Raw genomic sequence first — 13,124 nt, 5'->3', positions numbered from 1 at the left:
CTGCACCCAGGCCCTTTGCAATAAACCCCAAATCCCAAAAGGCCCCTGCACCCAGGCCCTTTGCAATAAACCCCAAATCCCAAAAGGCCCCTGCACCCTGGCCCTTTGCAATAAACCCCAAATCCCAAAGGGCCCCTGTACCCCGGCTCTTTGCAATAAACCCCAAATCCCAAAAGGCCCCTGCACCCTGGCCCTTTGCAATAAACCCCAAGTTCCATGACCTGGCTTCAGAGATCGCTCATCTCTGTCCGTCCTGACCACCCTACCCCCCCATTCTCCTACAGCTCCTTTGCTCTGTGTGAGCTGGGAGGAGCCCAGAGGTGAGGGAGACACCTGTAACCCCTCCCTGTGTCACACTGTCCTGCCTGCAGCCTCCTTCCTGCCTCACTGGGGTATTTTCTGAGACCCTGTCAAAGGGAGGAATGGTGAATCTGGCTCCATGTTCTCAGCAGGCTAATTTATTGTTTGATTTGTTATATTATATTAAAAAACACTATACTAAAGAATACAGAAAGGATACAGACAGAAGGCTAAAAAGATAATGACAACTCTGACGCCTTCCAGAGTCCTGACACAGCCTGACCATGATTGGCCAATGAGTCAAAACAATTCACATGAAACCAATCAAAGAACCACCTGTTGGTAAACAATGCCCAAACCACATTCCAAAGCAGCAAAACACAGGAGAAGCAAATGAGATAATATTGTTTTCCTTTTTCTCTGAGGCTTCTCAGAGTCCCAGGAGAAGAATCCTGGGCAAGGGATTTTTCTAGAAAATATGATGGTGACAGGTCATGATCTGAGCTGGAGCCCAGGGCAGATGTGTCACTTCCAGCAGGAATCTGAGGAGCTCTGGTGTCAGTCCTGCTGCTCCCACGTGTTCTGGGGCAGCTCTGAAGGCAGGAGATGCTCTGATCCCCCAGGAGCCTGTGTGGGATTGATGGGTTTATGGGTACAGGGCAGTGCCTGCAGCACCAGGAGGGGGAATTACTGCTGGGGACCCCTCCCTCACTGCTGCTGCTCCCACCTGGCCCCCAGGGGTGTGAGCATCACATTGAGCTGTTCCAACAGCACAGACCCACCCAGTCACCTTTATAAATCCTCATTTTTAGTCCTTCCTTCCTTCCTTCCTTCCTTCCTTCCTTCCTTCCTTCCTTCCTTCCTTCCTGTTCCATCTGCAGAGCAGGTGTGGACAGCCAGGTCAGCCCCTGGATGTGTGGGTCCTGCTGGGATGCTGGAAAAGGGGGCAGAAGGACCACGTTGGGTCTGTTCCTGCTTTGCCAAGCTTGGGGCTGTAAATGGAAAATGCTGGGTTAAAATCCCCATTGGAGGTTCAGGTCTAGGCAACATGATGGAGCAAATGACTGAATGTATTCAAGTGCAAGAAAAGCACTATGGAGCAGGGATTTATTTGGGATTTTTCCTTCTATTTCCCCCCTCCAGGCTTCACTGGCTCAGCTGTGTGTTTTTATTACACTAATGCTGAGGCCTGCTTCCAGAACATTTTGTGGGAAACTGAGCAGTTGACTCTGCCTAAAACCCCAGGTGACTGTGTGTTAGAAGAAGGAAAGTTTCCTACCTTTGTTAGCTTATCCTCTGAGCTCACAGTGGGTTCTGCTGTGTTTCCCTGCCCTTAGTGTCCAGGGAGGCTCCTGGGAAGGCTGTAAAGCCTTTCAGGCAGAAACGCAAAGAATTTGGAACATGTAACTATTGTTGAGTGAGATAAAAGCTTTTGTCTGGGGAAAAGTAGCGAGTTTGAGTTGATTTTTCCTGCAAAGGGAAGTTCTACATTTCTTCCTTCTGCTGGTCAGCCTCGATTTTGTGAGAGTGCAGGACACAGGAGCCAGGGGGAGATGGGCTCTGCTCCAGGGAATGGGGACAGGAGCAGAGGGAACAGCCTCAGGCTGGGCCAGGGCAGCTCAGGGTGGAAATTGGGAAATTCCCTCACTGAAGAGAGGTTCAGGGTTGGTAGGGGCTGCCCGGGCAGTGCTGAGTCCCCATCCCTGGAGGTGTCCCTGGAGGTGGCACTCAGCGCTCTGGGCTGGGGACAAGGTGGCCATGGGGCACAGGGTGGACTCAGGGACCTTGGGGGGCTTTTCCAAGCTCACTGATCCTGGGATTCTGTGCTGTGTCTGTCTCTTGTACCTGAAGCAAGCCAGAAGTGTCACCTGTGGGGCTGCAAGGTGGGCACATCCTGCTGCCCTCGTGCTTCCAGGCAAACTTTGTCTTGGGTTTGCAGTCATGCAAGAGGCAGGAAATTCTCCTTTAACATTTGTCCTGCAATCCACAGGTTTATTTTGGCTTAGACAATCTCTGTTTGCAGAAATGACTTGGAGCAGGAACAATTCCTGCTGTTCACTCTTAGGAGCTCTGTCACAGCATAAAGCAAATAAAGATGGCAGATTTTAATATGCAACCCCCCCAAGTGATAAAGAAATACTGGCTTTGGAATGCTCAGTGTTTTCTTACAGAATGCTGCTGTTGGACAGCAGGTGAAGAGAGTAAATAGAAAGTTTTCCTCCTTGAAGGTACCAGGAATTGTTGCCAGTGCTGTGCTCCTCCCCAGAGTGCCTTGGGCAGCCCAGGCTGGTCAGAGAGCCACTTGTGATGTATTTTGTGCTACAGGAGCAGCATATCCATGTTGTTCTTGAGTTTCCCCTGGAACAGGCATGGTCCAGCCCTGACAGCGAGGTTGAGATCTGCTCAGTCATTTCACAGCATCAATAAATAAATCCCAGAGTGGTTTGTGCTGCACAGGACCTCAGAGCCCATCCAGTTCCACCCCTGCCATGGCAGGGACACCTCCCACTGTCCCAGGGTGCTCCAAGCCCCAATGTCCAGCCTGGCCTTGGGCACTCCCAGGGATGCAGGGGCAGCCCCAGCTGCTCTGGGAATTCCATCCCAGCCTCTCCCCACCCTCCCAGGGAAGAATTCCTTCCCTAACGTTGGCAATCTTTCTAAACCAAGCTGCTAACATTTATTTCCCTTGTTTCTGTCCCCGTGCCCTCCCAGGTGGAGGCAGTGCCTCCCTGCAGGGCTGCCCACGCCGCTGTGCCCCGGGATGGCCTGGAGGTGAGGATGACCCTGACTGAGAGGCTGCGCGAGAGGATTTCGCGGGCGTTCTACAGCCACGGGCTGCTCTGTGCCTCCTACCCCATCCCCATCATCCTCTTCACTGCCCTCTGCATCCTGGCCTGCTGGTGAGTCCTGCCCCCCTCGGGCACACGGGCATCAGGGATTTTCCTGCCCCCTGCGGCAGGGGGAAATTAAGAATCTGACTCCGTGTTCTTAGAAGGCTAATTTATATTATATTATATTATATTATATTATATTATATTATATTATATTATATTATATTATATTATATTATATTATATTATATTATATTATATTATATTATATTATATTATATTATATTATGTTATGATACACGTTATGATATATTATAGTATTACATTATATATTTTGTTTGATATATTATAGTATGATTTATATTATATTTTATTATATTAAATATATTAGGATATATAAGGATATATCATATCCTATCATATAATATCATACCATACTATATCATAGCATATCATACTATACTACATTATACTACCTTAGCATACTATATTATTATACTATATTTATTATTATACTATATTATACTATACTGTATTATTATAATATATTGTACTCCACTAAAACTACACTAAAACTATTATAGTATATAATATATATTATATTATATCAATATATTATATCAATATATTATATCAATATGTTATATGTTATGATATATTATGTTATAATATATATTTTGTTATGATATATTATATTATGTTATGTTATATCATATCCTATCCATCATATCCTATCATACTATATTGTACTATACTACATTATACTATATTATTATACTATGTTATACTATACTAAAACTATTCTTTAGATGGTATAGTATTATATACTATAATATAGTTTATATTATGTATATAATATAAACAATATTATACTAAATAATACTATACCACCTAAAGAACACAGAAAGGATACTTACAGAAGGCATAACAAGATACTAATGTAAAACTTGTGACTCTCTCCAGTCCGGACACAGCTGGCTGTGTTTGGTCATTCAGTTAAAACAATTCACATGAAACCAATCAAACACCCACCTGTTGGTAAACAATGTCCAAACCACATTCCAAAGCAGCAAAACACAGGAGAAGCAAATGAGATAATATTGTTCTCCTTTTTCTCTGAGGTTTCTCAGCTTCCCAGGAGAAGAATCCTGGGCAAGGGGATTTTTCCAGAAAATGTGACAGTGACACGAGGCTGGGCACAGGGATTCTTGGCAGCATTCTCCCTTCTGGGCCCACCCAGAAGCTCTTTTTAAATTTAGACTTTGTAGGTTTTGTCATCTCCTTTTGTGGAACAGAAGAAACAATGGGGATGAAGTGTCTGCATCTGGTTTAATAAGTAAGAACTAATTGAATGAGTGAAGTGAAGCAATAAATGAGATTAAGGTAACCCTCAAGCACCTGGTAGTGGCCTCCAAAGCCATGAATTAAAAATGGGGAGAAGGAAAACTGATCTTTCCTTGCACACCTGCCTGTCCTGTTCTCCCTGGAGCCTGCACTCTTCTGTTTCACCCTTGGCATGCCCGTGTGGGAGTGGATTCCCCACTGTCCTTATGGACCTTAATGTGGATCCCTGGTTTGCAGGTGGATATAATTTTCCTCCCAGGAATGTCACACGGGCTCAGAATCACCTCCAGCAGGGCACTATGGGGCGGAGCAAACCTTTGTCCCCAGACCATGCACACATGTGCATGTACAGACTGTGTCCTGCAGGCTTCAATTCTCTTGTCTCTTTTGGGCAAAATAAGCCCCTTGTGATGCTTTGCTCCCCTGTCTGTAGGAAAGCTCCACCTGTGTTGGCACAGACACAGGTTTTCCTTTGAGCTGTGGGGGTGGCGGGGGCTGCTTGCACATCTCAGTTAAAACATCATCAAAGGGAGGATTTTCACACGTGGAAAACCTCTGGGGTGGCTTCTCCTGGCTGGAACCCTTTGTGGTTGTGAGCAGCAGTGGGGCCGTTGCTTCCTGGCTTTTCACTGCTCCACAGGACCCCTTGTACCTTTCAGGGACACTTTTATTCTCAGGCTTGTCCTGTAGAACATGAAGCTCCTACAAGGCCCACCCAAGTGGTTCCTACATTTCTCTGTCTTTGATATGAAAGATATCAAAGACAGAGATATCTGGATATATCTCGCTACTTGCAAGGTAGCAATCTCTGTGTTTTACTCCAGCTTTGCCAGGTGCAGCTTTCCAGTGGCATTTCTTCACCTGGAAGCTGCACCCAGCAAAGCCAAGCCAGGGTCCCCCGTGTGTCACTGTGTCACCTCACTCCTGCTTGGAAATGGCTTCCAGGATGGCTCAGGCTCCTCATCCCAGCTCTCCCAGGCAGAAAATGCAGGAAACTGCTGCAGTGTGAATGTTCACCCAGAGTGTCATGTTTGGGGAGGGATCAAAATGTGCTTATTCCCTTCTGAAATTCAGGATTTCCTGGAGAGGAGGAGATCTGACTGGGGTCACCAGCTCAGCCCCCTGGGTCAGGGCTTGGAGCTGCCCTGTCACTGCTCAGAGCAGGCAGCTGAGGCTGCAGAGCAGGAGGGTTTTGGTAACTGGGGGTTTGTGGGAGTGTCTGCATCCTGAGTGCCAACCTTTGAGGGTTCTGCAGTGTCTGGTTCCCTCCAGGCTGCAGAAATCCACCCAGGACACCATCAGGTGTGAGGAGTCTGTTTGCTTCCATGAGTTCCAGGAATTCCTGAGCAAAGCAGAGCCTGGCCCTGGCAGAGCCAGGTGGCAAAGGCCTGGTGACAGCCCTGGGGAGCAGGAGAACCTCTGCAGAAAGAGAATCCCAGCCTGGCTGCGGCTGGAGGCCTTGGGCCCTGTTAGGAGCCGTTTCTGGGGTGTTCCAGCTCCTGCTCTGGGCTGCTGTGCATTACCCGCTGATAACGAGGGGTTAATTGTGAGGAGTGGCTTTGCTAATTAGGTGAGAACTGTTCCACAGTGGGTCCTGCACCTGGCGTGCCAGGGGGTGAGAGTGAAGGGATTGCTGCACGGGTGCATTGTGCTGCGTGGGAGCCGGTGCACTGTGCTGCATGGGTGCTTTGTGCTGCGTTTGGTGTCTCGTGCTGCATGGGGGCTGGTGCATTGTGCTGCCTGGGTGACTTGTGCTGCATCGGTGCGTTGTGCTGCCTGGGTGCATTGTTCTGCATGGAGGTGGTTCATTGTGCTGCATGGGGACTGCTGCATTGTTCTGCCTGGGAGCTGGTGCATGGTGCTGCATGGGGGCTGGTGCATGGTGCTGCATGGGGGCTGGTGCATTGTGCTGCCTGGGTGCATTGTTCTGCCTGGGAGCTGGTGCATGGTGCTGCCTGGGTGCTGAGGAGGATGCACTGTGCTGTTTGGCACGGGTCCCCTGCTGGAGCTGAGCTGTGGGTGCTCTATGGGAGCTCCCCTCTCCCTCTCCTCTCTCCTCTCTCCTCTCTCCTCTCTCCCTCTCCCTCTCCCTCTCCCTCTCCCTCTCCCTCTCCCTCTCCTCTCCTCTCTCCCGGCTGGGTTTCCCTGATGCACCCAGCACTCTGCAGACACCGCCCAGGAACAGCCTGAGCCCCGGGGGAGGATCAGGGCCCAGCACTGAGGCAGCAGCTCACTCAGGCAGCATTTCTGTGCAGCAGGGCTGGGCAGGACCCTCAGCTCTGTGTGCAGCTGCACTGAGACCTGCACAGGGCAGGGAGCTCACAGAGCCATGGAACTGGTAAGGGTGGAAAAGGCCTCCAGGTCAAGGATTTCCCAGCACTGCCAAGGCCACCTGTGACCCCTTCCATGTTCCTGAAACAGGGTTAATGGATAAAGACATCCCTGCAAACGAGGGTGGGTCTGGTACCCTGAGCTGTCAGAGGCAGGGGAGGTGCACCAGCCCTGCCTGCTGTGCCTGGCACCAAGGACAGCTTGTGGAATTCTGCTGCAGACAAAATCATCTCAGTTACTGTGGCTTCCCTTCCCCTCACATCAGTCAAACCCCACCGTTCTTGTGTGCAGGCAGTTTTCAAAAGTTGAAATAAAGTGCAAGGTCCACAATTTATCCACCAGGGGCTCTGGCCTCAGGCAGGTGAGGGCAGTGCCATGCAGGGAATAAGGTCACCACAGAGTCTGGTCTGGTTGTTTTGGGTGCCTTTCCCCTTGGAAGGGTTTGTACAGACCCTGTGTTTAATGTCACTGACAGACAAGACACAGCACCTCTGGCTTTGAGAATAAATTAATACCCAAAGCAAAAAATCCTGTGACTCATTCTTACTCTCCAGTCCTAAAGTCTGAAAATCCAAGTTAGTCCCCACGTCAGAGGGAGAGTTTTCTTGTTCTACTATAAATCCCTTTGTAGGTGATACTAATTTTCCTCATCCCACTTGAATGGCTCTGTGTTGGGATCTGCATTTTCCCTGGAATGGGGGTGTCACCAGCCTCGTCTGACAGCAGCCCAGAGGGGAACAGGTGACACCTGGGGATGTGGCCATTGGGGTAAATATGAAATGCCAGTGTCACCCTGAGGAACAGCTTTTAGTTCAGGTGAGGATTGCAGATGAGCCAGGTGGGTCTGAAGCAGGTTTAGGGCAATTAAACAGGGCTTTGTTAATGAACAAAGCACAGGTTCTGCTCCTGAGGAATGGCAGAACAGGCTGGAACCAGAGCCCCTGGGGAGGTGTGTGTGTGTGTGTGTACATGTTTATTTATGTAAAATAAACCTTCCCTTATTTCTGTAAGATTGTATCACTCTTGCACAGGTCTGTACTATTTGTGTGGGAGCCAGAGGACCTGAATTAGTAGGTCAGACTCTTCAGATCCCCAGAGAACAGAGTCTCCTGTGGGCTTCCAGCATGACTCTGGGAGCAGCTTGTGCTGCACAGGAGAGGGGAATCTCCTTTCCAGGGCAGAATTTGGAGCCCTGTCAGAGGGAAGCAGGGCACAGCCACCACCACTCACTCTGAAGCAGGTTGGTGGTGCACTTGCCAAGGCTAAAAAGGCACTGTTGCTGCCAGATACTGGCCTTGCCAGCCCTGTGGCAGGACCCTGGTAGCAGATTCCCTCCCTGCTCAGCAGTGGGATTCCAGGCTGCTCTGTCTTGGCTGCAGACAGGCCCAAAGCTTGTCCTGCTGGGAGCTGGTTTCATTCCATGGATCAGCTCCTTTCCTGTTACCTGAGCCCTGCAGCTCCTGCCCCTGGGGCTGGCAAGGGGGAGTGTGCAGGGAGGGATTTGCCTGGAGCTCTCCTGGCCCTGCTCCACCTTGGCCACCTGAGCTGTCTTCAAAATCTGTCAGTGCCTGGATGAGCACCTCTGCCTGCTCCTCCTCATGCTGCTGGCTGGAATGCAGCTCCTGCTGCAGTTCAGCAGTTCCAGCTGGTTACAGAATCTGTGTTTCCTTTATTCTGGGTTCCAGAGGGGTGTCAGGGTGCACAGGGACATGAGCATCTCAAAAGAGCCTTTCCTAAATCAGATGAGAGCTTTCCTGTCATCTTTGTTAGATCCCAGGATGGGTGGGCTTGGGTGGGTCTGGATGTCACCCAGGCCAGCCCCCTGCCAGGGCAGGGTCCCCTGGGCTGTGTCCAGGTGGCTCTGGGATGTCTCCAGAGAGGAGACTCCAGCCCCCCTGGGCAGCTGTTCCAGGGCTCTGGCCCTGCATGGACAGAGGCTGTTCCTGCTGCTGGGCTGGAGCTGCTGTGCTTTGCTTTGTGGCCATTTCAGGTCCTGCTGTTCTTCCCTCCTCTGTCTGTGCTTTCCATTCTGTTCACCTCTTTCCCTGCTGCTCAAAAAAAATCCCTAACACAGAGAAATGTGAGGAGAGTCAAACCCAAGTGCTGGAAATGCCTTCCCTGGAGCTGAGGTGGGGCCTCTGTGCAGTGTCAGTGACCCAGAGCTGTCACAGCTGGGGCTGCCCCTGGACCCCTGGCAAGGCCAGGCTGGAAGGGCTTGGGGCACCCTGGCACAGTGGGAGGTGTCCCTGCCATGGCAGGGGTGGCACTGGATGATCCTGCAGGTCCCTTCCATCCCAAACCACTCCAGCATTCCGTGTTCCCAGCACCTGGTGGGTCCCAAACCAGCAGGGCCAGGTTCACACAAGGAGCCCCTTTTCCCTCCACGCTGAGCCGTGGCCCAGGACTGAGAGCTCAGAGAGAATCCAGGATCCCCTCCTGCTCTGGTCCCTCAGCAGAGCTGCTCATCCCACCTGGAGTCAGCAGCTGCCGCTGGGCCTGGAGGAGAGCTGAGCCCTCCTGCCCTGGGAGGGGACTCTGCTGCCCCGGGGATCCCAGGGGTGACAGATCCCTTGGGAAGGCCCTGGGACAGCAGCAGCACAGCCAGCACTGCCAGCACAGACACCCAGGGAGGGGAAACACCCCACGGTCAGACTGAACCTGAGCTGATTCCACAATGGGACTGAACCTGAGCTGATTCCACAGTGAGACTGAACCTGAGCTGACTCCACAGTGAGACTGAACCTGAGCTGACTCCACAGTCAGACTGAACCTGAGCTGACTCCAAAGTCAGACTGAACCTGAGCTGACTCCACAGTCAGACTGAACCTGAGCTGACTCCACAGTGAGACTGAACCTGAGCTGATTCCACAGTCAGACTGAACCTGAGCTGATTCCACAGTCAGAGTGAACCTGAGCTGACTCCACAGTCAGACTGAACCTGAGCTGATTCCACAGTGAGACTGAACCTGAGCTGATTCCACAGTCAGACTGAATCTGAGCTGACTCCACAATCAGACTGAACCTGAGCTGACTCCACAATCAGACTGAACCTGAGCTGACTCCACAGTCAGACTGAACCTGAGCTGACTCCACAGTCAGACTGAACCTGAGCTGACTCCACAGTCAGACTGAACCTGAGCTGACTCCACAATCAGACTGAACCTGAGCTGACTCCACAGTCAGACTGAACCTGAGCTGACTCCACAATCAGACTGAACCTGAGCTGATTCCACAGTCAGACTGAACCTGAGCTGACTCCACAGTCAGACTGAACCTGAGCTGACTCCACAGTCAGACTGAACCTGAGCTGACTCCACAGTGAGACTGAACCTGAGCTGATTCCACAGTCAGACTGAACCTGAGCTGATTCCACAGTCAGACTGAACCTGAGCTGACTCCACAGTGAGACTGAACCTGAGCTGACTCCACAGTGAGACTGAACCTGAGCTGATTCCACAGTGAGACTGAACCTGAGCTGACTCCACAGTGAGACTGAACATGAGCTGACTCCACAGTCAGACTGAATCTGAGCAGTCTCTGGTTGTAAATTATTCAAATTCTACAAAAAACACTTGTTGTGACTCCTCCCAACTCACAGGTGACTCACAGGGAATACCTCCCTGCAGAAGCACCTTCTGTGAATCTCAAGTGCTTTCCTTGGATTTCTGGACACAGCTGCCAGCACTGAAATCATTTAGGGAAAAAACAATTCCTCCTTAAGCATCTGTTGAAGGTGCTCTGCTTTGTTTATCACTTATGCTTGATCTTACTGTTCCTTTTTCTCTTCCCTGCCCTTGCCCAAGGAAATGCTAATAATTAGATGTATTTCTGTCAGAGCAATAAAGAGCAAATCTGACAAGCTTGGCTTCTGATTTCATTGTTCTTTTCCAGCTGTTTGTTGTTCTCTCTGAAGCCTTGTGTTTAGATGCTGCTTGTTCCTCCATGGCCTTTGATGATCCAAGCTAATCCCTAATGAAGTGGCCAGGAAAACAATTCCAAGGCCTTTCTCTTTATTGTGTCAGTATTGCCACAAAATTCATCTACAAACAGGAAAATATATCAGGAATTGTAGGGCCACAAAAAGACTGAAGTTCTGATCTCCAGTTCAGTTTGGTTCAGTTTGGTGTTCAGACAGTTCCAGATTCTCTGTGGATCTCTGTGTGTCAGCAGCCTTGCTTTTCCCACCAGTTCAATTCTGATTTGCTTTTAACCACTTTTGAGAACATTTGGAGTTAAAAACCTGATTCTAAACTCTCTGTAACCTCATTTTCTCAATTTCTGAATAGTTCAAAGTCTCTGTTGCGGGACAGGAACTACGATCACCAGAGGTTGTGGTGGCAAAGCAGCAAGAAGATCAAGAGTTCATAGTTTTGGTGTCTCACTGCTGCTCTTAAAAGTGCTTTGAGGACCAATGAAGCTAATGACAAGTTTTGGAAATAGTTTGAATTCAATAGAGGAAAAGCAGAGGATTATAAAGGCTTTGGGGCAGGGAAGCAGCCACTGGAACAAGGGAGTGTCTGGGCTTTGGGTGGGATATGCAGTTACTGAGCCATGGCCATACTGAGAGGTTTTGCCACAGCCAGCTTGGATGGGGGAATCCAGGAGAGGCCCTGCCAGGTCTTCCCTTCTTCTCTCCCAGGACTTTTCCATCCCTGTCCGAGGGAGGAGGACTCTGGGATAGCAGTGTGTCCCATGAAAGACAAAGCCCCCTTGCTGGGTCTCCTGTCCTGCACAGCTTGGCTTTGCCAAAGTGGGCCCGCTCATTTTTTAAACTCTTCTATGATAATAATAATAATAATAATAATAATAATGATGATGATGATGATGATGATGATGATGATGATAATGATGTAATATAAATTCCTAATTTTATTATTATTCTTCATACCACCAGGAGAAAATTCCTTCAGCATTTAGAGCTAAACCTCAGGGCAAGGTTACCATTTTGGGGACGCATTCAGATATTTCAGGAAACACCGAATTTATTCTGCCTGTAAAAGTGCATGAACCTCCCAAGTGAGGGATTTGCCTGGTTGTGTCCCCCCAGCTCGCCCCTGCTGAAGCTGCCTCTGCCAGGGACGGGCCCCGTGGAGTTCAGCACGCCGCTGAAGGACTACGCTCCCCCCGGGGAGCAGGGAATGCAGCACGGGGAGCCCGGGGAGCGCCCCGACTGGGTGAGTGCTGCTGGGGACATCGTGGGGACACTGGGGATACTGGGGACACAGCCCCCGGGGAGCAGGGAATGCAGCACGGGGAGCCCGGGGAGCGCCCCGACTGGGTGAGTGCTGCTGGGGACATCGTGGGGACACTGGGGAGGGGACACGGCCCTGCTGGGGACACTGGGGACACTGGGGACACTGGGGAGGGGACATGGACCTGCTGGGGACATTGGGGACACTGGGGACACTGGGGAGGGGACATGGCCCTGCTGGGGCCATGGGGCCATGGGGAGGGACATCCACCTGCTGGGGCCATGGGGAGGGACATACACCTGCTGGAGCCGCTGGGAGGGGACACGAGGAGGGGACACAGCCCTGCTGGGTTATGGGGAGGGGTCACGGCCCTGCTGGGGACACAGAGAGGGGCCAGGGCTCTGCTGGGTTGCCCATCACTTGATGGCCCAGAGCAGCTGGGGCTGCCCCTGGATCCCTGGCAGTGCCCAAGGCCAGGCTGGACAGGGCTGGGAGCACCTGGGACAGTGGGAGGTGTCCCTGCCATGGCAGGGGTGGCACTGGGTGGGCTCTGAGGTCCCCACAACACAAACAGAGAACCAGACTCCTTTTGTTCTTGCCTGCTCAGTCCTCTCGTGTTCCCCCTCTGATTTGGGAAGGGAGAGCAGAGTCTGGCAAAGCCCTTCTGTGGGATTTTCGGGGTCCCCCATGGCAGGAAGGAAATGATGAATCTGACTCCATGTTCTTAGAAGGCTGATTTATTATTTTATGTTACTATATTATATAAAAGAATGCTATACTAAAACTATACTAAAGAATAGAGAAAGGATATTTACAGAAGGTTTAATGAGATACTAATGAAAACTTGTGACTCTCTTCACAGCCCCAACACAGCCTGACCGTGATTTGCCATTAATAAAAACAATTCACATGTTGGTTAAACAATCTCCAACCACATGCCAAAGCAGCAAAACACAGGAGAAGCAAATGAGATAATATTGTTTTCCCTTTTCTCTGAGGCTTCTCAGCTTCCCAGGAGAAGAATCCTGGCTAAGGGATTTTTCCAGAAAATATGGCACTTGTGGGGGTTTTAGTTGTTGGTTTTTTTTTGGGTTTGGATTAAAGGCACTTGAGACAATAGTTTATG

General features: G+C 50.4%; 1 protein-coding gene across 3 annotated transcripts in view; it reads left to right on the top strand.

Annotated features, from left to right (window-relative positions):
• Positions 1-13,124, top strand: part of SCAP (SREBF chaperone) — a 60,461-nt gene that overhangs the window by 10,890 nt on the left and 36,447 nt on the right. For 2 of the 3 annotated variants that reach the window (XM_066549816.1, XM_066549805.1), the window contains exons 2-3: positions 3,013-3,200; positions 11,854-11,980. In XM_066549816.1, the coding sequence (XP_066405913.1) occupies positions 3,079-3,200; positions 11,854-11,980 (249 nt within the window). In that variant the 5' untranslated portion in view covers positions 3,013-3,078. Of the gene's footprint in view, positions 1-3,012; positions 3,201-11,853; positions 11,981-12,047; positions 12,085-13,124 lie in introns of those variants that run through there. The other variant, XM_066549824.1, reaches the window with a different exon arrangement.

Source organism: Molothrus aeneus, chromosome 1, assembly GCF_037042795.1.
Source record: "Molothrus aeneus isolate 106 chromosome 1, BPBGC_Maene_1.0, whole genome shotgun sequence".
In the NCBI taxonomy this organism is placed as follows: domain Eukaryota; kingdom Metazoa; phylum Chordata; class Aves; order Passeriformes; family Icteridae; genus Molothrus; species Molothrus aeneus.
Note: the sequence above shows the minus strand (reverse complement) of the source record. Positions and strands in the feature narration are given on the sequence as shown.